We start from the raw sequence: 27,739 nt of genomic DNA, 5'->3' as shown, positions 1-27,739 counted from the left end.
TACCAGTAACCTAAAGACAATATAAACGGTAGTAAACTGGTCATTATTATATACCAGTAACCTAAAGACAATATAAACGGTAGTAAACTGGTCATTATTATATACCAGTAACCTAAAGACAATATAAACGGTAGTAAACTGGTTATTATTATATACCAGTAACCTAAAGACAATATACACGGTAGTAAACTGGTCATTATTATATACCAGTAACCTAAAGACAATATAAACAGTAGTAAACTGGTCATTATTATATACCAGTAACCTAAAGACAATATACACGGTAGTAAACTGGTCATTATTATATACCAGTAACCTAAAGACAATATAAACGGTAGTAAACTGGTTATTATTATATACCAGTAACCTAAAGACAATATAAACGGTAGTAAACTGGTCATTATTATATACCAGTAACCTAAAGACAATATAAACGGTAGTAAACTGGTCATTATTATATACCAGTAACCTAAAGACAATATAAACGGTAGTAAACTGGTCATTATTATATACCAGTAACCTAAAGACAATATAAACGGTAGTAAACTGTCTATCTTATCTTACCTTATCTACTCCGTGATTAAAACGCGTCCATACGGTATAAAGTTATAAAAGTATAAATGTAAGTGAAGAAACGGAGGTTAAAGTGTTGATAAAACAAGTTAATCAGGTGAAAGGTTTTAAAAGCGGAGAAAGAAGAGCTGCTGGCTGCGACAGACCGCTCAGATGAGGAAGTTCAGAACCGGTCTGACGTGTTTTCACACTGTCACAACCCCACTGTCTAGGGGTAGTGGGGGAGGTAACGCATGTTAAAATGTCCGGGTTATGGGTGTAGACGAACAGTTGAGAGGGAACAATAAAGGAATGACAAAACAACGGAGGAGGGTGATCACAGGTTTACTGGGGCAGGTCAACCCAAAACACAGAAGTACAACACAACACAGCAACCGGGCCTCGGGACTTGAGTGTTGCCAGAGAAAACGAACCAAACAAAACAAAGCTAACAGCTAACCCCGCAGACCACACGTTACAGTTGGTAGCAACACTCCTAACCTAGTGTTTCTAAACAAAGAGCAGCACTACGTGTTGTTAATGTCTAGAGGCCTCTGTCTTACCTGTCCCAAGACCACAAGGTAGCCACAAAGTACTAAAACATGGTGGGGCTAACAAAAGTGTTCACAATTAGTTCAAGCAGGGGGAGAAGGGAAACTAGGGGACTATATATATATATATATATATATATATATATATATATATATATATATATATATCTTAGGTACGACGTGTACATATGTATATACATAATCAAAGGCTCTAACCATCCAGTCACAAAACCTTGCCACCAGCCATAGACAAGGCCAAAGAGAGAGAGAGAGAGAGAGCCAGAGAGAGAGCCAGAGAGAGAGAGAGAGAGAGAGAGAGAGAGGGCCAGAGAGAGAGAGAGAGAGAGACAGAGACAGAGACAGAGAGAGAGAGAGAGAGTCCTCCTCAACAGACAGGCCTAATGTCTGATGGCTATGTCTTTATTTCTTATATTTGTAAAGTGGGAGGGCTCTCACAGAAACGTTCAGGAGGGGAGGGGGGAGGAGCTGCCGGCTGTTTGCGATGTGACTGATTCTTGAGCTCTCAGACGAGTGCTGACTTGCGCGCCTTTTTTAGATGGTGAACGTAAACGAAGGAAAGCCCTCTGATTGGACGGGCAAGACTGACAATGAGGCGGGCCTAGGCCCGTCCAGGCCCGCCGTGGCCACGCCTCTGCTCACCTAGCACCTTAGAGAGAGAGAGACTAGCCAAACCGGCTTTTATCTGTGTGGATATCTGTGTGCCCTTGCTGGAAACTGATGAGGTGATTGGTGGACGCTGGTTGGTAGAGGCGGGATGATGAATGGATAATGACTGACACCTGCACAGAACAGAGGGAAGAGAAGGCAGCAACAAACAAACAGTGGCCGTAACACACACACACACACACACACACACACACACACACACACACACACACACACACACACACACACACACACGCACACACTGTTCCAGCAGCTTAAGAGTTTAAGAGTCAAAAGTAAAGCAAAAGAGAGATATAAGAGATAAATACAAAATAAAGATAAAAACGATGTACACTATCTACACCTTTCACAGGTGTACATCATAAGTATAGTTACACAGGATACTGGCTCAGTATGAGTATAGTTACACAGGATACTGGCTCAGTATGAGTATAAGTACACAGGATACTGGCTCAGTATGAGTATAAGTACACAGGATACTGGCTCAGTATGAGTATAAGTACACAGGATACTGGCTCAGTATGACAGGGCCGTTTGGGGGCGTGTCGGTGTGGCTGTCAGTCAAAGAGTCGGCAGCAGTGATTGGCTGAGCCGCGCTGTGGTGTCAGCGAATCAGAGAAGAACTCTTTGTAAACAGACCGCCTGGAGACACGGATGATCCCCTCCTGGTCGCTGCTCCAGCTGCCAGCTGTGAGCTGTGAGCTGTGAGCTGAGCTGTGAGCTGTGAGCTGTGAGCTGTGAGCTGAGCTGTGAGCTGTGAGCTGTGAGCTGTGAGCTGCGAGCTGCGAGCTGCGAGCTGCGAGCTGTGAGCCCGCCGTACCACCGCTGGTCCTGGGCTCAGCCGTCCTACCGGAGGAGAGAGGACCAGGGTTCAGGTCGCTCCGCCTGGATCGAGACGTTCCACCAGTGGTTTGGACATGTTACTACTAACATGTTACTACTAACATGTTACTACTAACATGTTACTACTAACACGTTACTGCTAACATGTTACTGCTAACACGTTACTGCTAACACGTTACTACTAACACGTTACTACTAACATGTTACTACTAACATGTTACTACGAACACGTTACTACTAACATGTTACTACTAACATGTTACTACTTACATGTTACTGCTAACACGTTACTACTAACACGTTACTACTAACATGTTACTACTAACATGTTACTGCTAACATGTTACTATTAACACATTACTACTAACACGTTACTACTAACACGTTACTACTAACACGTTACTACGAACATGTTACTACGAACACATTACTACTAACAGGTTACGTTACTACTAACATGTAACTACGAACATTAGTACTTCTTAGTACGTCCTAGAATCCGGGTTGGAGTCCCAGAGAAAGTGGGTATACCATTAGTACTAACATGTAACCACTAACATGTTAGTACTAACATGTTACTCTGTACCCCTGCTCTATATATATTGTTTCCAGCAGCACAGGAATGAGCAGACAGAGTTCAGGCTGAAGGCCGTTCTCAGCTCTGGTGGCCCCTACACACCACCCTGAGAGGGGGCTTCATAGTGATCACACACACCAGGAACACACCGCTAGTACCACACACACCTCTACCTCAGGGGCCCATTCTCCCAGGGTCCTTTGCGGCATCAGACTTGGCGACCAGGGCCGTGACACAGCCCCCACCTGGGGGGCCACTGGTCCCCGAAGACCCCCACGCCCAGCACACAGTCCCTCGTGTGACGGGGCCCTGCCAGGGGCCCTGCTGGAGGCCGTACCGTGGGCCCTGCTGGGGGCCCTACCGTGGTCCCTGCTGGGGGCCCTACCGTGGGCCCTGCTGGGGGCCCTGCTGGGGGCCCTACCGTGGGCCCTGCTGGGGGCCCTGCTGTGGGCCCTACCGTGGGCCCTGCTGGGGGCCTCGTTTCCACCGTGCGGCCCTACTGCTCGTTGCGGTACAGTGCGGCTCTGTTTGCTTTTCTTAGCGTTTCCACCGAGCGGTGCGGCTCGGTTCTCTTGTATTGGCGTTTCCACCGCCAAAAGTCTGCTGAAATACACTCGCTGAGTCGACCTATTTTCAGTACTCCACCGTTGGGTTACCAAGCCGTCTGAAAGGGTGGCGAAAAACGTGGAGCTGCACACACCGTAATTCTGAAATCACATACCGTTTGGTATGACCAGGTCACTGATATCTTTAACACTAACAGCGATTGACTTGATCTATAAATGAAGTCCCTCAATCTTATTTGGCTTAACACCATGACCAACATTCTCAAACATCCATTAACATCCACATTTGCCTCAAACAATGTTAGGCTTACAGCCCATGTCAAAATTATATTCTTGTTGTTCTTTTAATTGTTTGTTACTCATACATGCATTTTAAATGGCATCACTTTTGGTCTTGTGTCTTCATTTTTCTTAAAACAATTGTAGCTGAAAATAAACATAGCCAGACAAGACATGCTGCCCACCAGCTTTCAAAGTACAATGCTGCCACTGGTGGATTTGTACACATTTTATTCACATAATTACCCCTCCCTGCTATTTTGTAGTTCACCAAAACACCCTGAAACAACTTGAGTCTCACAGACTTATGCCACCATACGCCACTAACAGTGCAAGCAGGCCAATGGCAACCAAGCGCGCAGTCCTTCCTCCCTCACTCTAAAAACCACCAGCCGCCACTGGTGGTCATGCATCTGTCTCAGCGGAGACTGCAAACGCGCTGTCAAAATATCAACTCGTCAAGTCAAATGCGCTCATGGCTCTTAAAGGGGATGGGAGATGGGAACTCTCATTGGTTTATTGCACGTTACACCCAGAACACACCTACAGGTTTCAGACCAACCATTTTAGATTTGCGTCGGGTGCAAAGCTCATTTATCTCGCCGTCATAATTGCAACATCGTCATAGAACCGCCCACAAAGCTACACACACGCAGACGCACACACACGCGCGCACACACACACACACACACACACAAAAATGACCATACAATACACACATGAACTTGGCTACACATCTTTTTTTTTACATAACCAAGCTGATTGCATAGGCTAATATAATATATGTATGTATATTGAATTTAGAATTTCTAGTCATTGCCAGTGAAGTCTATTTTAATGCAACCATTCTGACTTAACTCCAAACCTAATAAAAATAAATTGAACTGTAAGTTCTACTATATATTAGTTTAACTTATACGCGGTATTACAAAGTGGATTTTACCGCTACGAGGAAAGCCAGTCGACCAGACGTCCCACAGCCGCTCAGTACAACAAGGCTGTCTGGCGCTCCCTGGTGGCGGAATCACAATGACACAGCTCTACCGTTTATTCTCCAACAGAGACGGACGGACGGACAGGCGGTCGGACAGAGGGAGACATTTGTCAGGCCTCAACAGACCTTGAGGATGTCTGCCGCCTTCACTGCGACCGCCAGCAAGGTTTTCATCACACTGTCGCTGAGAAGTTTCTGTTTTGAAGGAATACAAAATAAACAATTATGAGCAGTAAAGTCACCATTGTGAAGTCCGCTGGTTTCTCAGCAGGTCTGGGGTTGACATTTAACACATTCTTTAGTGTGAGATGAGACGTATGTTTGCTTTGAGGAGAAAAACTAATCAAATAAAACATTCAGGGCCTCTACGATAGATAATGTGGTACAACATGTTGTGTTCTTGTAACCACAGACGTACCAGCTTGTATTGTACGATTTCAACGACATTCCCTCATACTATGATCACTTGTTTAATGATGATAAAGATTTATATATCTGTCCATGTTAACAAATACAAAGAAAGCTAACTTATAACAGAACCATAGCACAATAGACAAGTGCGCTGTGTTGTTGTTTGAATGTATGAATATTGACCTCTGACATGACCTTAAAAGGGCTTCCTCTCATCCTGGAGTATCTCTGCGTCGCAGGCTCTCAGCAGCCTAACCACGTGATTGGCTGAGGCCTGGTCGATGTCACGCGTCAGCGGGTTGGACTTCTCCGAAACAGGAAGTTCAGACTCGTAGTCTGGAAACGTTTTGGAATCCAATGAAAGTAAACTGCATGAATGAAATGTATTTAATTCATTAAATACCATTTTGAGAAATGATCTTGGAGGCTTAGCATCACTGTATGTTACCCTCACCTACAGCGGCGGAGCCACAAATGTCCATATAGGAGGCACAGGAAAAAACAGGCGGGCAAAGCCAATCTGATTGAACCTAAGATAGGCCTCGATTAGATGCACCATACAAACATTAATCAAAGGCATGTTATATTTATGACATAAAGGTGGAATTTATTAAAGGCATTTGATCACAGCTGACAAATTACGCGGAAACATTTTAAACTTGCGCAAAACTGCATGAACCCATGCATCGGCGCGTCACATTTATTGAACGCTTCACCGCTCTCGGTCACAGCTGACAATTCACCGTCAGGCTAAACATTTTAAACCTGCGCAAAACCGCATGAACGAAGCTTTGGTGTGCATCACATCAAAGTGAAACAGATTGGCCGTATAAGACAAGCCTACTGCAAAGATGACAACTTATCACACACAGAGAGAGAGAGAGAGAGAGAGAGAGAGAGAGAGAGAGAGAGAGAGAGAGAGAGAGAGAGAGAGAGAGAGAGTCCTCAACAGACAGGCCTAATGTCTAACGGCTATATGTCTTTATTTCTTATATTTGCTTTGGTGTGCATCACATCAAAGTGAAACAGATTGGCCGTATAAGACAAGCCACAAGTGTCCATATAGGAGGGTCAGACAGACAGGCCTAATGTCTGATGGTGTTACGGTCTCCAGAATAATATAACAGCAGCGTTCAGACAACCAAACACAAAGAGTCTGACGACAGGGTTTTAAGAGAAAGATTAAACGTCTTTACTTGTTGGAACAAGGATCTTTTGGTTCCACATGAGAGCAACGATCAAATGAAATGAAACCCCATCAACAGAACGGCCAAGGTGGTTACGACATGACAGGAAAACGACAAAGAAGAAACCCTCCCGCTCACCTGCTGGGTGGAGCACCTTACCTGCCCCCGAGCCCGACGCACAAGTCACGGAGCGGACAAATGAAAACAGTGCGTCTTCCGGTGAAGCTAACTGACTACCCTAACTGATCTCACACCTAAAGTGAGGAAAGTCACCACCAAGGCCTAAATAATAGTAACAAAGGGAAGGCGTTGAAAGCATTCAGTAATGATTTACACTGTTGAACTAAAAGTAACCAATGTACAGGTGGGCAGCCTGTGCTCCATAGGAGAGAGAGAGACGCCGTCTTCCACTGGGCTTTATATGAGTGGGGGCGGCGCCAACAACCAGGGAGAGCCAATCAGCACCTCGTAGTCAGTAGGCTCCGCCTCCAGGAGGGGATGGAGGTGATTGGATGCAGGAGGAAAACAAAAACAACATATTAGTGCAAACACACAAAGCCACCACAAGAGCCAGTACATTATAGTACTACCCCGTAACGCCCCCACCCTTAAGGAGATCAATTGGGGGTTTCTTTAGGCACTATTCACAATTTTTTTTTATATACAGGAATAAGTAAAAACTTAAATATACTCATCATCAGTTGACTACTCTGCCGCAGTTCAACTGGAAAGGAAATGCATTCATGGAAAAAATAGGACGAACAAAAGTACGATAAACCCACAATTTATGTACGTATAATTATATATAAACAGACACGCCCCCACCACCTCGCGGACCACTGGCTGACGCACCAGGTGGGACTCCGCCTCCGAGACCGAGCAGCCAATCAGCAGACAGATCAGAGCCAGAGGGACGACCTTATGGGGAGCCAGAATGAACACAAACCAGAGTGGGAGGAGTCACTGACAGCAGCGCACTTCAACCCACACACACACACACACACACACACACACACACCGCTACACACCGTCGTTCACCAGACAGGAAGAAGAATCACTTCTGACAAGCATGTTCTTTTTCTGTCCGTCTACAATCCGTCACAATCCACCAATTCATCCTCATATTCATCATCACCCATCATACATCATCCACCCCATGATCTACCAACCCTCCCAACATCCACCCGTCTATAACCCACCTACCACCGTCTATAACCCACCTACCACCGTCTATAACCCACCGACCACCCGTCCTCCAGCACCTTGCTCTGGGTGCTGGCGGCGTGCGTGTGCGCGGTGATGTCAGCGTTCAGGAGGTCCACCTCCAGCCGGTCGCTCCGGTAGACGGCCCCCAGCAGAGCCCCCCTGCAGCGGGGCTGGGGGTGCCCTGACAGACCCTGAGGGTGGAGGGGGTGGAGGTCAGAGACACACAGACACCACAACAGTCCAGTGGTCTGGGGGGTGTGTGACTGCCTGCTCTAAAGGTTGTGGGTTGGATGCCAGGTGTCCCCTGTCTAACCCGTAGGCGTCCTGGAGCCAGACGGCCCCTGAGGCTCCGTCAGACCGTCCTCCTACGCGCGTCACTGCTAACAAAATGGACCCTTGTTTTGAAAAGAGGAGTGTGAGGAGATCTGTGTTCACCCAAACGTATACAACACATATTGAAGGAACACAAAGACACACAAAGGGAGTCTTCTTCTTCTTCTCCTTGATTATTGAGGCAGTTGTCAGGGACGCGGGAAGTCAGTTTGAGTTGGGGTTGCTGAAGTAGAAGTTGCTGAAGAAAGTATATATAATGACGTCATAATAAATGATGCGCAACATTCATGGTTTACGTAGTAATACGGCCAGCAACATTTGACACCAGTTTTAGAACGTTTTACACTACAGACATGTTGACCACCAACATGCCAAAGCAGCTATAGAAACTTATTCAGCAACGGACAGATCACACACACACGGAATGGAGGTTTATTTATGATCAAGACCATTTATTATTGACGCCGGACTAAAGCCTAACGTAACAATAACGGGACGCGTTATTGACAGCCTAACAGCCTAACGTAACAATTTGAACTCAATGTAAAAATAAATAACTTTTACTAAACGTAACAATAAATAACTTCAAGTTGAAGAACACACACACACACACACACACACATTGACTCAGTGAAGGCCACACTCCAAAACCAAAATAAATAGAACTCTCCAAGGTGCTGATCCTGCTTGGCTGCATGGCGCACTACCAGATCTGTGACACAAACAAGAAACGTAACTTACTAAATGAACCCGTGGGCTCCACAATATAAATATTATAACCATGACCAAAGAGAGCCTGCACAGCGGCAGGAGCATCATAAGAACACTTTACCGACCTTAAGCAGACGGTAGAACAGCCAAGGTGGTCCTGCACTCAGGGGGGGTGGAAATGATGGGGGGGGGGGGTTACCGTGGTGAGGGGGGGGGGGGGGGGGGTTACCGTGGTGAGGTGGGGGGGGGGGGTGTTACCATGTTGAGTGTGGCGGGGGCAGAGGGAGAAGGGGGGGAGGAGGGGGATGAGAGAGACTAAAACATTTGTTGTTTTATTTATAATTTCTGATTAATATATTATTATTCTTAAGGCTCTTATGTAACATTATTTAGTAGTAAAAGGAGAATGATGATGGGCTGAACACATGAGAACATTCAGTTGATCCACTGAGTTGTTTATTATCATTATGCTTCATGAACAAATACAACAGAAAAATGGTCCCTTACATGTACACAATAAACACAAGGACTGAAACAATAGAAGCTGCAGACTTTACTAATCATAAACAGGTGTGCACGTATCTTTAATAACTGAACATGTTCTGCGGCCGTTTGGTTCCCAACAGAACAAAAGGAATCAAGATTCAGTTTAAAGTCATTTACAACATGCAGCATTATCCCATAGACCTCTTGGTTATTATGAATGAAATATAAAATCTGATTAGGACAACAATGATGATATCATAGTCCATAGAACAAACATGTTTATGTCTGAAAATTACAAATATATGGTTGCATAAAAAAACATGTGATTTACCATCAATAGGTATTTAATATACATTTCAAATTAAAAATGAGATCTTAATAAAAGCTGCTTAGCTAACCCTATGGGAGATCCTTAAAGTCTCTTCCTTTCATGATTCATCATCATCAACTTTTAGGAAGCCCCATAAAAAGGAGAGGGAGGGGGAGACGGGGGGGAGGAGAAGGGGGAGATGGGGGGGAGGGAGAGAGGGAGACGGGGGGAGGAGGGGGAGACGGGGGGGAGTGGGAGAGGGAGACGGGGGGGAGGAGAGGGAGAGGGAGACGAGGGGGAGGGGGAGAGGGAGACGGGGGGGAGGAGGAGAGGGAGACGGGGGGAGGAGGGAGGGGGAGACGGGGGGGAGGGGGAGAGGGAGACGGGGGGGAGGAGGGGGAGAGGGAGACGAGGGGGAGGGGGAGAGGGAGACGGGGGAGGAGGGGGAGAGGGAGACGGGGGGGAGGAGGGGGAGAGGGAGACGGGGGAGGAGGGGGAGAGGGAGACGGGGGGGAGGAGGAGGAGAGGGAGACGGGGGAGGAGGGGGAGACGGTCCCCGGCGGAGAGGGAGAGAGAGAGAGAGAGAGAGAGAGAGACTATAACTCACACAGAGACGCTGAGTCCCCGGTCCTGTCCCACCCTAACCTAAACCCAGGGAGGAGGTCCTCCTGGGTGAAGGAGGTCCTGAAGGTATGGATGTGTGTCAGTGTGTCTGAGGACCCTCCTCCACCTGGGGACACTCTGTAGAAGGACAGAGTGCCAGCAGGCCGGTCCAGATACACTCCTACTCTGGTAGAGCCAGCGGGGGGGAGACGTATGGCTGTCCGTCTATCGTTGTACACGGCAGAGTAACGACCATCATAACACTCAAGACTCCAGGACTCGTTGTTCCCTCCAAGCCTGCTGTCATGACCCCGTCCTCTCCTTGTGATTCCTCTGTATGTCACTCCTATATAAACACCTCCTTTCCTCTCTACCTCCCAGTAACAGCGGCCAGTCAGAGCCTCTCTACACAACACCTGGAGCCGGGAGTCAAATCTCTCTGGGTGATCCGGATACGACTGGTCCTCTCTGACCAGCGTCACCTTTCTGTTGTCCTCAGACAGAGAGAGGAGTCTGTAGGCTGTGTTTGGGTCCAGTGTGAGTTCACAGGCATCTGACGGAGAACAAGACATGATGAGCTACTGAACCCTTCTGCATCTTCATCATCATCATCATCATCCTCATCCTCATCATCATCATCATCACTAGTACTGTTCTTCCTGTTTCACGTTCATCTTCTCTACAAAAATGAACATAGAAAGACTAAATCATATCAGATGATATCTACTATAGTGGACTAGTGTGCTATAGCTTTAGAAATAGTAGTGCATATTGTTTATAAGATGTTTTAAGTTAAACGTAAATGTAAATCCCATGTGTGTGTGAGTGGTTGTCCCAGTCAAAACAATGAAAAATGTATACACTGAATCTACTCCCGCAATATTTACACAACATACACATATTATACATCAAAACGTTCATCATGATGAGCTGATTAATCCTCTGTAATATCTAAGCTATAGTCTACATACTTTTCAAGATATTCGACTTTGAAAGGTTCCAATACACATTAATTGTGATCCACCTGTGTAAACAACAGACTGAACCAGCTGAGCTCACATACAGGCTGGAAACTAACTGTTGGTACCATAGACCTGGTTCATACATACAGTACATAGACATGTAAACATACGTACACACACCTACACAAACATACTAGACACACATCAACACAGGCAAACATAGCTACACATACGGATACACAAGTCCACATGTGAATGAGCGGACGTCACCTCCTGCTGTGTGGATGGACTTTCCATCCCAATAGTGTGTAGTCCTATACTGTGTTGTGATGAATCAAACGGACACTTACACTTCTTTAGAGCTGGTTTCAGCCTCCACACTCCACCGTGCTCCACACTGGGGGAGAAACAAAGTGAGAGCAGCATGTTGAAACATTCACCTTCATCATCTGCTGTCTCATCACGTTCTACACAACATGAGTTACAGCTGCCTTTTCAAACCGCTTCATCTAGCAGCGGCTTGAATCCCTGTAGGAGACTTTGTCCCTGAGTGGTGAGCTGTCCTCTCCATACCTGAGAGTGTCCAGTCTCCAGCGTGGATCCTCCAGTCCAGCAGAGAGCAGCGCAGCTCCAGAGTCTCCTGGGTGATTGTAGCTCAGGTCCAGCTCTCTCAGATGGGAGGGGTTGGAGCTCAGAGCTGAGGCCAGAGAAGCACAGCCTTCCTGTGTGACCAGGCAGCCAGACAACCTGCACACACACACACACACACACACACACACACACACACACACACACGTGTGTGAACTATTACTTTTCTGGAGGTAAGTCTTTTCAACGTCCTCTGATGTGGAACTTAACTGTTTGATCATTAAAACTGTAAAGTTTTAGAGTAGAGTAAAAAACAACTAAAGGGTAAAGGGGTGCACATTCTTTACCATCTTTCACCTCAAACCTAAAATGCAACCTAACCCTAGAAAACCACACTCAACACACAAACAGTAATTGTTTTTTTTCATTCAGGCGATTCATTTTTCAGTGACCCAGGAGGTGCTGGAACATGTTCCGGCGTGTTCCGGCTCAAATGAAGCACTGCCCCCTATGCATTCAAAACATTAACTTAAACCTTTTTAAAGTGAGTGAATCTGTTCACATGATTGGACACAGATGGATGGTAGGCAGTGGCGGTTCTACATTGAATTACACCCCGGGCGAGACCCCCTCCGAGCCCCCCCGAGGTGTGCCTGACTTGAGCCACTCATTCCATTAGAGTGTTGCTCTGTACCGGGCCGTCCATATGGGCAGGAGGGGCGGCGAACTACTTGCAAAAGCATGCTCCCAAAAAGATAGTTTGTAAATCATTGCTCCAAGTCTATTTTTAATAACGTGATCGTCACATTAACTATCTATAGTCTCTGTAGGCTTTCAGACTATTGTTGGTCTGTTGACATCACGTTTTGGATGATGGTGGACGTGGTGGGTGGCGGTTCTAGCTGAGTTTAACGTCTCATGTTGGGGCAGCTCAGCGACCGCGTTCCTCCGTATGTTGATCACATAACCCTGCAGGCTGCAATAAGGATTTCAATCCGCTAACAGTGGACCCCCCCGTTCCCCCCCTTGTCCGTTACGGAGACCCAGAGGTGAACTGTCCCCCCCCCCTCCCCTTTCCCCTTCTCACTAGTGGTGGATTTCATGATTCGTTTGAGTGAATTAGTTCGCGTCGGTCAGTTCGCCAAGAAGAGTCGTTCATTTGTTCGCATTTCCGGTAGCGGTGAATCATGATTCTCAGTCACTGAGTCGGTCAGACTCGGCTCCTCCCTCGTTCTCGTTCAAACGAATCACGATCGTGCGATGGTGCAAACGGTCATCAATCAACACAACATTAACTAAGTTCCTTTTAGCTGAGAAGTGCTTCATGTTGGGAATCGGGATGTTGTTGCCCGGCTGACTCTCGTGACTTCTCAGTCCTCGAGTCTTCACCGCTAAACACAGTCAGTGAACAAACGGCGACTCACGAGTCAGCGCGACTCAGCGACTAGTGGGTGGAGCTGGGAGTCGAGCCTCGGCGAACGAACGAGACGAACGAGACGACGATGAACGAGAGCGGCGAATCAGGTTGGTTGGTTCGTTTTAAAGAGTTGTTCGTTCAAACTGATTTGTTTGTGAACGAGCCACCACTACTTCTCATACAGCTTCTCTGACGGCACCTTCTCAGCGAGCAGGGCGCCTGCAGCCGGAGGGGGCGCCAATATGCCAACTCCCCCCACAGTGATATGAGAGATAATAGAAAACGGGTGGCTTAAATCAAGCGATCTGATTGGTTCCCAACAGTTGTATAATGAGCGTATACACAGCTATAACGCCCATTCAGTTTACAGAGATCTGTATCACTCCACGCCTAACTTGAACTGTTGTTTATTTATATATAAAAGCAATAGCATAGTTCACTGAAGCCTAAAAATATGTTGATTGATGGAGAGGGTGGAAATGTTGTAAAGCAATAGGCACACGGTGAGTGAACTCGATAGTAGGCTAAATTGCCGGCGAACCGAGCTACCAAGCTCGCTTTTTCAAAATTGAGGGGGTCTATGACTTTCATTTCGCCATACTTACGTAAACGTTTTATAAAAGCAATAGATCACTTCAGTCAGTGAAATGTTCTCATTATACCACAGTTAAGGGGCGTTGTCCGTCCCGACGTGCAGCGGAGGGACGGACAACGCCCCTTAACTGTGGTATAATGAGAACATTTCTCAGCCTGTCGTGATCTATTGCTTAAATAGAAAACCGCTTCGCGGCACAGGTGATTTTTTTTTTCTTGTGTACTCGTGCACATGTGTCATCCTGCCGTCTGTCCCTCCCCCCCCTCTGTAAGTGTTTGACCGTTGAGTAAAACTGACCTGAGAGTTTCCAGTGTACAGTGTGGACTCCCCAGTCCAGCAGAGAGCAGCTTCACTCCTGAATCCTGCAGATCATTGGTACTCAGGTCCAGCTCTCTCAGACTAGAGGAGTTGGAGCTGAGAACTGAGGCCAGAGCTTCACAGCATCTCTCTGACAGATGACAGCCATCCAGCCTTCACACACAATAAACACAACATGTTAGGAACTGTGATTAAAGTATCTTACATCTTTTACTGTTAACATAAAAGGACGTGTTAAAACTATAATTAGAGATGTTTTATTAATTATGTCGCTCAGATATCAGTAGAATCTCCGGCTGGTTTAGGGGGCCGGGCTTGAAAGGGGCGGGATATGACGTAGGGTCTTGGTTTGTTTTGGTTTGACTGCAGACAGCGCGGAGGCAGAACGGGCAGAACTCATCCCGATCATCTTAAATGTTGCCGCAGCGATGCATCATATATTCCGTTGCATCCACAACATCCGCATGATCGATGAAAGATTGGAGCATGAGTTAGAGACAAATAGAAGAAACGACGAACAAGAAAGGCGTCGCGAACGACTGCGTTACCGGAGAAAGAGAGCGTCTTTTTTGGCTTCATTTCACATCTAACAAACACTTGGACAAATGTAGTTGATTTCTGTGTTTAACTGAGAAAACAGGGAGTGGAAGGACGGGACCCTATAATGTTCAGCTAACTGTTGTCAATAACAATTGTTACGAGAGTTAGCGTATGTGTGTGCGCGAGAATGGCAGTGTGTGTGTGTGTGTGTGTGTGTGTGTGTGTGTGTGTGCGTGTGTGTGTGTGGGTGTGGGTGTGTGGGTGTGTGAGTGGATGAGCGAGGAGAGCGAGCGGTAGCGTGTGTTAGTTTAGTGAAATAATGAACACTAATGACATTGCCAGTCAAAGTGAAGGGTGTTACCCCCGAGAGAACATCGGCCCTGGAGGGAACGTCTCCCCTGTGCTCCTCGACTACGGTCTGGGAGCCGACAGCAGGAAAGGTGGAACATAAAAATAAAAAAACATTTTCTATATACGTGTGCAGCTGTGAACTCATGTATTGTAATTTATTGTATGATGTGTACTCTGAGGGTTATGATAAGACCTATCATTTAGCGTTCACCACGAATGACTCTGAAAAGCAGTGGCACATTAAAATATGTTTTAAACCATTCAGTGAACAAAAGGCAACAGGCTGATTATCGATTAGGGTGCGGGTTCCACTCAATGACATGCAAACGTAGACCGAAGCGTCATCAACACGCCCACTCAACTGGTGTGAAATGCCCACATCCTACTGCTCATTCACATATAAGGTAATTAACATTTCCGCCGGCTAAAATACTACCTGAGGGGTAGTCTTTTATCAGGAGGTCCAACGTCAGGATAAGTCATTCACATATACGGCCCGTCTGGAGAATAGAGGGAGAATAGACGGTTGTACGTCCATATGTGAAAGCAGCTATAGTATTATGTACTTTATGTATATACATGTTCTAGTACATCTACAGAGATGTTTGGTATATTAGGTTACAACCAGCGGCGGTGCAAGGGGGGGGGCTAGCAGGGGCTTAAGCTCCCCCTGAAAAAGGCTGAGCCCCCCCCAAGCCCCCCCTCCCAAAACCACAGTCGTTTGGTTATGACTAATATTTATGGTCAAAAGATGTTTTTAATAATAATGTGGCGAGCAGCACGGGAACGACCAGACGGGAGCCCAAGGTGAGAGAGTTTACAATAATAATACCTTATATATAAATATATATATATATTATTATATGAAGACATCAAACTGACTTATATGTTACAAAACTGAACTATGAAATCATATTTTTCATTTGCGTAAGTGATGATGACCGTTGCTGCTTGTTGAGTGATTTGATTGGTTGATTCGTATCATATTGTAGTGTGTAGTAGGGTTAGTTATGGTTACACAATATAACGCTGTGTATATTGAGATGTTAAAAGTTAACCTCAAAAGATGTTTTCTACGTTATCATAACTTTTATATTCTACTATTATGTTTTCGTTGTCCCTCCCCCTCCGTCCCTCTCCCCCTCTTTCCCTCCCCCCTGTGTCCCTCCCCCCCCTCTGTCCCTCTCCTCCTCCCCCCCCTCTGTCCCTCCCCCTCCATCCCTCTCCCCCCTCTGTCCCTCTCCCCCCTCTGTCCCTCCCTCTCCCCCATCTGTCCCTCGCCCCCTCTCCACCCCCTGTCCCCCTCTCGCCCCCCTGTGTAAGTAAGTAAGTAAGTTTAATTTATATAGCACTTTTCATAGATAAAATCACAAAGTGCTTTACAACAAGGATAGAATGCAATAAAATACAGTACAGAGATCACAGAAAACTTTACAGAGGCCCCACAACGTCGACATCAGTTGAAAGCCTGTCTAAAAAGATAGGTTTTAAGTTCTTTCTTAAAACCTTCAGTGGACTCTATACTGTGCAAGGTCGATGGTAGAGCATTCCAAAGGCGAGGGGCACAGGCCTGGAAAGAGCAGTCACCTCGTGTTTTAAAACGGGTGCGAGGGACCATCAAGAGTTTCTGGTCTGATGACCTTAGTGAACGTATTGGGGAATAGGGTCTCAGCAGCTCAGTGATGTACGAGGGAGCTTGTTCATGGAGGGCTCTAAAAACAAGTACTAAAATCTTAAAATGAATCCTAAAATTTACTGGTAACCAATGTAAGGAATATAAAATTGGGGTGATATGATCCCTTTTCTTAGATCCAGTTATGAGCCTTGCAGCTGCGTTCTGTACGGTTTGAAGGCGATTTACAGCCTTTTTGTTAAAACACATAAAAAGAGCATTACAATAGTCAATGCGAGATGAAATAAAAGCATGAATTATCATCTCCATTTCAGGTCTTGAAATCATGGACCTCAGTTTTGCTATATTACGCAGGTGATAAAAACAATTTTTCATCAGCTGTTTACAGTGGTGGTCCAGGGACATGTCCTTGTCAAAAACAACGCCTAGGTTGCGTATACTTGGTTGGACAGAAAGACCTAACTGACCTAGGTGCTGCTTTATAGGGGGGATGGCACTATCTGGGGCAATAATCAGTGTTTCAGTTTTGGCAGAATTAAGTTGAAGAAGGTTGTCATTTAGCCATTTTTTGATGGCCGTCAAACAGGCAGTTAAATCGTCTAGTTTGTGTAGCTCATTCTGCTTAAAAGAGCAGTAGAGCTGCACATCATCAGCATATAGATGATAAGAGACATCACTGAACTCACTGATAATCTGTCCAAGAGGGGTCATATAAAGCAAGAAAAGAAAAGGGCCAAGTACTGATCCCTGTGGGACCCCACAGGCTAGCCCTGTCAGGTCAGATGATAACTGGTTGACATGGACCAAAAAACTCCTGTCGGTCAGATAAGACCTGAACCAATTTAAAACAGTACCTGTGATCCCAAAAGTGTCTCTGAGTCTGTTTAATAAGACTTTATGGTCCACCGTGTCAAATGCAGCGGTAAGATCTAACAATACCAGGACTGTATATTGACCAGAGTCTGCTGCCATCAGGACATCACTTGAAACTCTGATTAAGGCTGTCTCGGTGGAGTGTTTTTTCCTGAAACCTGATTGGAAGGTGTCAAAGATAGAGTTTGCATCAATGAAGGCAATTAATTGTTTAGCTACTACCTTTTCCATAATTTTGGCCAGAAAAGGGAGCTTTGAAATGGGCCTATAATTTTTTAAATCAGTAGGATCCAGGTTTGGTTTCTTTAATTTAGGTTCCACTGCTGCTTGTTTAAAGGAATCTGGAACAACACCAGTTTGGAGAGATTGATTTATAATCTCTACAATGCAGGAGCCAGTGGAGCCAAAAGTTTTAAGGAACAGTGATGTCGGGAGTAGGTCCAGAGGGCTAGAGGACAGAGCCATGGTGGCAAAGATCGCACTGATGTCTTGTAGTGAGACCAAAGAAAACAGGGACCAGTTACACCGGGGAGGCTGAATAGTGCAAGGATTTGGAACAGTAAAAGAAAAATTGGCCCTGATGTCATTGATTTTGTTTACCATAAAACTGGCAAAAACATTACAATCCGTCATAGAGGAGACCGGGGCAATGGGGACAGTAGGGGATGTAATAGAGCTAATGGTCTTAAACAGAAACTTGGGATTTCTCTTATTAATAGAGATAAGTTGAGCGAAATAAGCAGTTCTTGCTGTCTTTAGTGCATTGTTTAATGCTAATCTCAGATCCTTGAGGTGTAGCCTGTGAACCTCAAGCTTCGATGCTTTCCACAGTCGCTCTACCTTGCGGCAGCTTTTCCTATGATTTAAAATCTCTTCATTTATCCAGGGGCAGGGCTTCCTTAGGGAGGTAGATCTTGATTTGATTGGAGCTACTTTATCAATAATAGACTTGCATCGAAGATTAAAACACTGTACTAGTGAATTTACATCAACATCATCATCATCATCATCATCATCACCATCATCATCAACGTTTGAGGCAGACTCAGCATCAAACAAGGAAATAAAACTCTCAACAACAGACTGATTTATAAGACGTTTCTTTCCTTGAACCCTACTTGAAATATGCTTCTCAACATATTCCATATCAAAGGAGACACAGCTGTGGTCACTGACAAGAAGATCCTCTACATGTAGATTTTCAATGGTCAATCCATGTGAAAATATAAGGTCCAGTGTGTGTCCCTTACTGTGTGTGGGACCAGAGACATGTTGCACGAGGTTGAAAGACTCAGTGATATTTAAAAACTCAGCAGCAGTAGAAGATGACAGATCATCAATGTGAATATTAAAATCACCAATAATTAAAACCTTCTCCAATTTAATAATAGAAGTTAAAAGTTCAGTGAAGTCAGATAAAAACCCAGTAACTGGGCCAGGAGGGCGATAGATTAAAAAGCAGTAAAAAGGTTTTTTTTCGTTTATCTTAGTCACTTGAAGCTCAAACGAGGGGAAACAGTCGGAGTTCACCAACCTAATTTTGAGGCATTCACGGAAGACAACAGCGAGGCCCCCGCCACGTCCTGTGAAGCGGGGTGTAGCAACAAAAGAATATTCCGCGGGACACAGCTCCTTTAGATGGACAAATTCCCCGTGCCGCTGCCAGGTTTCAGACAGGAAGAGGAAATCAAGATCTTTCTGGATGAGAAAGTCATGCAGGACGAAGGATTTGTTTGCAATGGAGCGTGCATTAAGCAGGGCCATCTTGGACCGTGAAAGCACTGTGACGTCACCACCAGCTGATTGCGGTCTGATTGTTGACAGACAGCTGACTCGCGGAGCGATGGCACGCCATGAGCAGAGGCTGCGGTAGACCTGGGAATACCGGGGTAGGGGCTGAGGGTCGTTGTCCTCCTCGGGCGCTCGCAAGGAGATGGGACGCAGGTAGCTCGTGGATTCCACCCGGCCGTGCACAGGAAAGAGCCGCCTGCTCCGCCTCAGCCACACCTGCACGCCGGCCCTGGATCCGCGTTTCCGCAGCCTTCTCCGGAGGTAGCAACAGCCCTCCGAGTGACAGGTCAGCGTAGACAGACGGGGGAGGTAAGAAGTTATAACCCCAGTTTGTGCTGAACTCTTCCATAGAGTTCCTAATTTGTAGCAGCGTGGTCCGATCATAGCACAGGCTGGACGTGCAGGTTGATAGGACTTGTGAAAATGTCAGGACAAAAATGAGCGTGAAGAGACAAGACGCCGAGGCAGCGGCCGTGCCAGTCACAGGCGCCATGCTGCTCGGGGAGGAGGCTGGACTTGTTGAGAGACCTGAAAACACTTTTGCAAAAAAACACTGTGTCCCTCCCCCCCTCTCCCCCCTCTGTCTTACCCTAAAAATTCACCTCAAAACTAAAATGCAAACACTAGATTTTAGTGGAACTTCAACAGGGAATAAAGACTAACTAGACAGAAAACCACACTCTACACACAAACAGTAATTGTTTTTTTTCATTTAGGCGATTCATTTTTCAGTGACCCAGGAGGTGCTGGAACATGTTCCGGCGTGTTCCGGCTCAAATGAAGCACTGCCCCCTATGCATTCAAAACATTAACTTAAACCTTTTTAAAGTGAGTGAATCTGTTCACATGAATGGACACAGATGGATGGTAGGCAGTGGCGGTTCTACATTGAATTACACCCCGGGTGAGACCCCCTCCGAGCGCCCCCCCCCCCCTCTCAATTGCAAGAAATTCGAGGTGTGCCTGACTTGAGCCACTCATTCCATTAGAGTGTTGCTCTGTACCGGGCCGTCCATATGGGCAGGAGGGGCGGCGAACTACTTGCAAAAGCATGCTCCCAAAAAGATAGTTTGTAAATCATTGCTCCAAGTCTATTTTTAATAACGTGATCGTCACATTAACTATCTATAGTCTCTGTAGGCTTTCAGACTATTGGTGGTCTGTTGACATCACGTTTTGGATGATGGTGGACGTGGTGGGCGGCGGTTCTAGCTGAGTTTAACGTCTCATGTTGGGGCAGCTCAGCGACCGCGTTCCTCCGTATGTTGATCACATAACCCTGCAGGCTGCAATAAGGATTTCAATCCGCTAACAGTGGACCCCCGTTTCCCCCTTGTCCGTTATAGAGACCCAGAGGTGAACTGTCCCCCCCCCCCCCCCCCCCCTTTCCCCCTCTCACTAGTGGTAGATTTCATGATTTGTTTAAATGAATCAGTTCGCGTCGGTCAGTTCGCCAAGAAGAGTCGTTCGTTCGTTCGTTTGTTCGTTTGTTTGTTCGTTCATTCGTTTGCGTTTCCGGTAGCGGTGAATCATGATTCTCAGTCACTGAGTCGGTCAGACTCGGCTCCTCCCTCGCTCTCATTCTCAAACGAATCACGATCGTGCAATGGTGCAAACGGTCTTCAATCAACACAACATTAACTAAGTTCCTTTTAGCAGAGGAGTGCTTCATGTTCAGAATCGGGATGTTGTTGCCCGGCTGACTCTCGTGACTTCTCAGTCCTCGAGTCTTCACCGCTAAACACAGTCAGTGAACGAACGGCGACTCGTGAGTCAGCACGACTCAGCGACTAGTGGGTGGAGCTGGGAGTCGAGTCTCGGAGAACGAACGAGACGAACGACGACGAACGAGAGCGGCGAATCAGGTCGGTTGGTTCGTTTTAAAGAGTTGTTCGTTCAAACTGATTTGTTCGCTAACGAGCCACCACTACTTCTCATACAGCTTCTCTGACGGCACCTTCTCAGCGAGCAGGGCGCCTGCAGCCGGAGGGGGCGCCAATATGCCAACTCCCCCCACAGTGATATGAGAGATAATAGAAAACAGGTTGCTTAAATCAAGTAATCTGATTGGTTCCCAACAGTTGTATAATGAGCGTATACGCACAGCTATGACGCCCATTCAGTTTACAGAGTTCAGTATCACTCCGCGCCTAACTTGAACTGTTGTTTATTTATATATAAAAGCAATAGCATAATTCACTGAAGCCTAAAAATATGTTGATTGCTGGAGAGGGTGGAAATGTAAAGCAATAGGCACACGGTGAGTGAACTCGATAGTAGGCTAAATTGCCGGCGAACCAAGCTACCAAGCTCGCTTTTTCAAAATTGAGGGTGTCTATGACTTTCATTTCGCCATACTTACGTAACCGTTTTATAAAAGCAATAAATCACTTCAGTCAGTGAAATGTTCTCATTACACCACAGTTAAAGCTGGGGTCTGTAGTCTTGGAAAACTAGCAAGAGAGCGAGCAAGATTTGAAAAAAGCACCTCCTCCTGCCTCCTCTAAGTTCCTCCCCCCTGCTCCCCCTCCCGTCAGTGAGTCCGTCCAAGCCACGCCCCCACACACAGGGACGCGCACAGCAAAAATGACAAGCGGCAGCTAACCTGGAGCTAACCTAAAGAGCTAGCTATTTCGGAGTATTTTGGAGGACAACAACGAGCAGAATCATGTCTCATTTATCTGTAAGTAAACTATATTATTGTGTTTTTTGTTTTGTTTTCTAGCACATCAGTCTGTGCAGACCCAGAGGCAGGTCGGGTCTGAATCTGCCGAATCTCTCCAAGGATCCGGCTGGATACAGACCGATCAGCTAAATTACATTGTAATAACTGTTACGTGTTATTCACTGACAAACGTGTTTTATTTTTATTATTATTGTTATTAGTCACATAGCATGTTATAGCAACTCGGTTTTTTCATTGACAATAATGCAGGGTAATGCAGAAGTGTTAGAGAAGTAAATTTGGGCCAATATGTCAATTTTACTCTAAAAATTAGTTAGGCAGAAATGCTATTAGGCTAACGATATCTTTGTTGTTTGATCATTAGAGTTTACATGATCAGAGCACTGGCTCAGATCCGAGCTACAGTCCGCAACCGAGCACGTCTTCAGCTCCAAGAGGACGCGGTCGTGCTAGAGCCAGAGGAGGCCGTGCTCGAGGGGCTGCAAGGGGCAGAGGCCGAGGAACTCGAGGTCAAGGACGTGGAGCAAGCCGGACTGCGACTGGAGAGCGTTTACAAGATGAGGATATTCAACGAATGGAGAATCTGCAAGCTCAAAGAATTGCAGATGAGCAGGTAGCCTTTCTAAAATAGCCTTTTGCCCCCCATGATCTCCACATTATCTAGAACGGTAAACAATGACATGCCATTTACTGTGAGCACAACATTTCTGTTAGTTTATTGTCATTCATAAACTGTAAAAGAAAAATATAAACAAATTAAAATTTCAACTCTGGTCTGGCAACAAACCAAAAATACAATAAATTATATTACAATAATATTAGTAATAATAAAGGACAAGGTCTAATCTTCTTGATGAACTGTTTTTTTTTTGTTTGTTTGTTTTTACAGGCTAGAATTGAACGACTGAGCTTGGAAGAATCCCATCAGGTGCTTCAGATCTGCCTGACAAGGGACCCAAGCCTCCTGTTCGATGTCCTGCAGATCTCAGCATCAGGAGATGCTCCTCCACCAGGCCCTCCAGCTCCACATCTACCCACTTGGTGTGTGTGCAGGAAGTGCCGCGAGATGCCCACAGATCTAGAAAAAAAGTGCTGTCGGCAACAACCTGCTTCCTGCATTTCCATGCTGCCTCACATGGAAGTGTACATTTTACAGGAAGGGGTCTTGCGATTGGCTCGAAGGATTTGGAATGATGTCCGGGCTGAGGAGGATCTTCCAGACCCCGGCGAAAGCAATAAACAGTTCCGCTACGCTGCATACCGTCAATATGTTGTGTGGCAATATGGGGCACTGGGTGCTGGGCACAGAGTGGTTATTCCTAGTTGCTGTGTCTGGAAAATCAGAGACCGCTACCCAGACCCCAATGGACAGTACAAGGGTTTTGTCCCTAGCAGAGTCTAAACACAGATTTACACTAGAGCCCTGCCATTTATATGGCAACATTTGCACTGAGGTTTACATTATGCACATAACAAGGTTGTTTATATTTGACTTTTATTTAAAATTTGTCTCTTGTTATTTATATTTTGTTATTTATATTTTGTCATTTTGGAATAAAACTTTTGAAAAAGATGAATGCCTTTCATTTTACTATATCTGCAAAACAAGCAATAGATTTTCTCACCACCACATTCAAAATAAGTGATTACAAACAACAACAAAATTGGTATAACTATAACTTTTATTGTTACATAAATAATCTGTAGATTTTCAAGAATAGTATATACATGGTGTTTCCAGGGATGGGAGACGGGTCAGGCTGTGTGGAGTAGTTGTCAGCTGTGGTGATCTACTCCTTTGGCAGTGATTTACCTTTAGGAAGAATATCACAATTACACATCTGATAATAATTAATACATTTTTTGAGACAATCAAAGAATAAGAATACTTACTATGGTAGTAGAGTAATATCTTTAAAAAAATCAGTATACTATAATCTATTCAATACTAGCGTCATCGGCCCGTTTTACACCACAGAGAAGCTAATATTAGCATTTGGCTAATACAAGCTACAATAGTAGCTACGTTAGCAAAAGTTAGCCTACATTTTCATGAAAATAAGAAATCCTCCCTGAAGCAAAACAAATAATTACCTGTCCAACAGAAAGACGGCAACCTCGGCATCACTTTTGAGTCTCTTCAGATCCTTCAGTTGTCTCCACCGCTCAAAAGCTGAACCAATGTTGACTCTGGTTTTCGCTCTTGCTTTATCCAGAAGCTTTTTGTTTGCAGACTTTTCTTCCTCTGGCTTTCTCTTTTTTGCCTTTTTCTCTGGAAGAGCCGTAACAAGTAACCGTTGAGGCGGTAATTTGGGCTGCGTTTTCTCAGTCATTGCTCAAATGATCACGAAATCCGTTCTGTAACTCTGTAGTCCTGCAGAGGTGTACTGATTCTTCGGCAGCAGCAAGACCTGAAGGCTGTGCGCGCTCCCGTAGGAGGGGGGCGGGTGCAGAACTAGACATGAAGGCATCTGATTGGTTCCTTAGTCTCCGAGCAAACTTCGACCAATCCGTGCCCTACGGTCCGAAGGATACAGATTGGGCGGAGTTTTCTCAGTCTTGCGGCTGTCACAGAGCTCTGTTATTTTCCGTTCCTTTTCCTGCTGACATAGCGTACCGATTCCTCTGAAATTAGACGGGCCATTTCCCCCAGGATAAGAAAAAGTGCTTCTGAACAGGACTACATACCCCAGCTTTAAGGGCCGTTGTCCGTCCCGACGTGCAGTGGAGGGACGGACAACGCCCCTTAACTGTGGTATAATGAGAACATTTCACAGCCTGTCGTGATCTATTGCTTAAATAGAAAACCGCTTCGCGGCACGGATGATTTTTTTTTTCTTGTGTACTCGTGCACATGTGTCATCCCACCCTCTGTCCCTCCCCCCCTCTGTAACTGTTTGACCATTGAGTAAAACTGACCTGAGAGTTTCCAGTGTACAGTGTGGACTCCCCAGTCCAGCAGAGAGCAGCTTCACTCCTGAATCCTGCAGATCATTGGTACTCAGGTCCAGCTCTCTCAGACTAGAGGAGTTGGAGCTGAGAACTGAGGCCAGAGCTTCACAGCATCTCTCTGACAGATCACAGCCATCCAGCCTTCACACACAATAAACACAACATGTTAGGAACTGGGATTAAAATATTTTACATCTTTTACATAAAAGGACGTGTTGAAAACTTTAATTAGAGATGTTTTATTAATTGAAATACATTCAATCCATAAATGTTAATTTAATTATCTGTGTAACTTTTACTTTTAACATAATTAAGTTATTGTCTTCATCTTTATTAGAAGTGTTTTTAGTTTAACTAATGTTTAAAACACTGGATATTTAAATGTAGTATATGCTAAACGTGAACCTCCTCAGATGGAGCAATTTGATTGGTCACTATCTCTGGATATTGGGGAGCGTGAGTGATGGTCGTCTCGTAACGCTAATAAAAACTAATAAACCGCTCATAAAAACTAATAAATCCCGGCAAAAAGTGTAATCTTGTTTATTTTTGGAGTGTTCACGTGTAGTTTATATAAAACAATGATTCACCTCAGGCTCTGTGAATAGTTCAAATGTATTAGCCCCTGCTATAAACAATCTAGCCCCCCGTAGCTCCCCCAATCATAATTATTTGGCGCTGCTACTGGTTACAACTAATAGGTAAATGTTTAACTATCATTTAGCTGGGCGATCTCTACAGAGAATAGTCATCTCCTCCTTTGTCTCCTCCCTCTCTCACTCGTGACCTCTCACCCTTCCCCCAGATGACCCTGAAGTCTCTGTATCAACGCATCCTATTGGTTAAACCCAAAGCGTCCATATAACCAAACTACTGAACAAGGTTAAACGTTTTAAAATAGTGGGTCACCTTTTATTAATAATGAACGTATATATATATATGTATGTAATATGTATATTGAGATGTGATAAGTTAACCTCAAAAGATTTTTTCTATGTTATCATAACTTTTATATTCTACTATTATGTATGTTTTCGTTGTGTGTACTCCCTCTGTCCCTCCCCCTCCCTCCCCCCTCCGTCCCTCTCCCCCCTCTGTCCCTCCTGTGTCCCTCTCCCCCCTGTGTCCCTCTCCCCCCTCTGTCCCTCCTGTGTCCCTCTCCCCCCTCTGTCCCTCCTGTGTCCCTCTCCCCCCTCCGTCCCTCTCCCCCCTCTGTCCCTCCTGTGTCCCTCTCCCCCCTCCGTCCCTCTCCCCCCTCCGTCCCTCTCCCCCCTCTGTCCCTCTCCCATTTCCGTCTCTGTCCCTCTCCCCCCTGCGTCTCTGTTCCTCCCCCCCTCTGTCCCTCCCCCCTCTCCCCCTTCTGTCTTCCCCTAAAAGTAATAAAGTGTAATCTTGTTTATTTTTGGAGTGTTCACGTGTAGTTTATATAAAACAATGATTCACCTCAGGCTCTGTGAATAGTGAATCTGTGAACACTATTCACTTCGCCTTCGGCGAATAACTGTTAATTATTATCATTTATTTTTTATGATTGTTATGATTGGGGAGTTTGTTAAATAAACAAATCGTTACTGCTTTTGGTAACACTTTACAATAAGGTACACAGAAACGTAGGTAGTTACTGAGGAACGAATGAGTAACGAATGAGTAACGAATGAGGAACGAATGAGGAACGAATGAGTAACGAATGATGAACGACGAAGTGACAGTTACTCGGTAACTACTGAGGAGTTACTGGTAAACAGACCAGGGGACTACTGAGGAACGAATGAGTAACGAATGAGTAACGAATGATGAACGACGAAGTGACAGTTACTCAGTAACTACTGAGGAGTTACTGGTAAACAGACCAGGGGACTACTGTATTCGTTACTGAGTAACGAATGATGAACAACCAGGGGCCCTAAAGTGACAGTTACTCAGTAACTACTGAGGAGTTACTGGTAAACAGACTAGGGGATATATGTATTAATGAATCATTCTGTGAAATAGCTAAACTGACCAATTGATTATGAAAGCAACTGAATTTTCCTGGGATTTCACAATTAGTTAATAAATTAACAACGCACAGACGGGATGATTGTCATATTTTAATAAAGATTTTCACAATACATACATTCATATTCACATTTAAGGTTTATTATGTGGCATTAGTAATGTTGAAGGCTTAAACGCAATTGTCCACCACTGCAGGGCACGCTTTAAACCTGCCTCCCTTGGTTTCAAGCGCTGTCGAGGGCTGGCTTGGGTCCCACACTGGATCGACTGGTAGAGCTGGATCTGACTGATGAGTTGTTACTCTTTCGCGAACCATTCGTTCACCAGTAGTTAAGCTTCATGAATCATTCGTTTACCAGTAGTGAAACTTTTTGTGTACCTTCATGTAAAGTAATGCATCATACTGAGTTGTTACTCTTTCGCGAACCATTCGTTCACCAGTAGTTAAGCTTCATGAATCATTCGTTTACCAGTAGTGAAGCTTTTTGTGTACCTTCATGTAAAGTAATGCATCATACTGAGTTGTTACTCTTTCGCGAACCATTCGTTCACCAGTAGTTAAGCTTTATGAATCATTCGTTTACCAGTAGTGAAGCTTTTTGTGTACCTTCATGTAAAGTAATGCATCATACTGAGTTGTTACTCTTTCGCGAACCATTCGTTCACCAGTAGTTAAGCTTTATGAATCATTCGTTTACCAGTAGTGAAGCTTTTTGTGTACCTTCATGTAAAGTAATGC

General features: G+C 45.3%; 4 protein-coding genes and 1 long non-coding RNA gene across 6 annotated transcripts in view; 1 reads left to right on the top strand and 4 right to left on the bottom strand.

The window, feature by feature from the left end:
* LOC311369521 (NLR family CARD domain-containing protein 3-like) overlaps positions 1 to 730 on the bottom strand; it is a gene marked incomplete at its 3' end in the record, with an annotated part of 85,322 nt that extends 84,592 nt beyond the window's left edge. Inside the window, exon 1 of the mRNA XM_084487733.1 lies at positions 565 to 730. The remainder of the gene's footprint in view (positions 1 to 564) is intronic.
* LOC311369520 (NLR family CARD domain-containing protein 3-like) overlaps positions 1 to 27,739 on the bottom strand; it is a 245,274-nt gene that overhangs the window by 21,243 nt on the left and 196,292 nt on the right. The gene's annotated exons all lie outside the window — the stretch shown is intronic.
* LOC311369562 lies at positions 4,988 to 6,319 on the bottom strand. Of its 2 annotated transcripts, none has more exons than XR_014640149.1 (3): positions 5,915 to 6,319; positions 5,644 to 5,796; positions 4,988 to 5,244 (listed from the first exon to the last, which is right to left on the bottom strand). It is a non-coding gene; the product is annotated as an uncharacterized lncRNA (long non-coding RNA). The 2 variants fall into 2 exon arrangements; XR_014640150.1 differs by having other exon boundaries at positions 5,656 to 5,796.
* LOC311369551 (NACHT, LRR and PYD domains-containing protein 3-like) overlaps positions 10,248 to 27,739 on the bottom strand; it is a 31,071-nt gene continuing 13,579 nt past the window's right edge. The window contains exons 7-11 of the mRNA XM_084487775.1: positions 24,970 to 25,143; positions 14,156 to 14,329; positions 11,832 to 12,005; positions 11,609 to 11,655; positions 10,248 to 10,849 (exon numbers count right to left, since the gene is read on the bottom strand). Coding sequence (XP_084343901.1) covers positions 10,290 to 10,849; positions 11,609 to 11,655; positions 11,832 to 12,005; positions 14,156 to 14,329; positions 24,970 to 25,143 — 1,129 coding nt within the window. The 3' untranslated portion in view covers positions 10,248 to 10,289. The remainder of the gene's footprint in view (positions 10,850 to 11,608; positions 11,656 to 11,831; positions 12,006 to 14,155; positions 14,330 to 24,969; positions 25,144 to 27,739) is intronic.
* On the top strand, positions 22,625 to 23,452 carry LOC311369691 (P2X purinoceptor 7-like; the record flags this gene model as incomplete). The annotated part of the gene is made up of 2 exons (XM_084487911.1): positions 22,625 to 22,663; positions 22,940 to 23,452. The coding sequence occupies 2 exons, from the start codon at positions 22,625 to 22,627 to the stop codon at positions 23,450 to 23,452; spliced, it is 552 nt and encodes a 183-aa protein (XP_084344037.1).

This window comes from Micromesistius poutassou (assembly GCF_964030765.1).
Source record: "Micromesistius poutassou genome assembly, chromosome: 24".
NCBI lineage: Eukaryota > Metazoa > Chordata > Actinopteri > Gadiformes > Gadidae > Micromesistius > Micromesistius poutassou.
The sequence above is the reverse complement of the archived record's forward strand: the minus strand, read 5'-3'. Positions and strand labels throughout refer to the sequence as shown.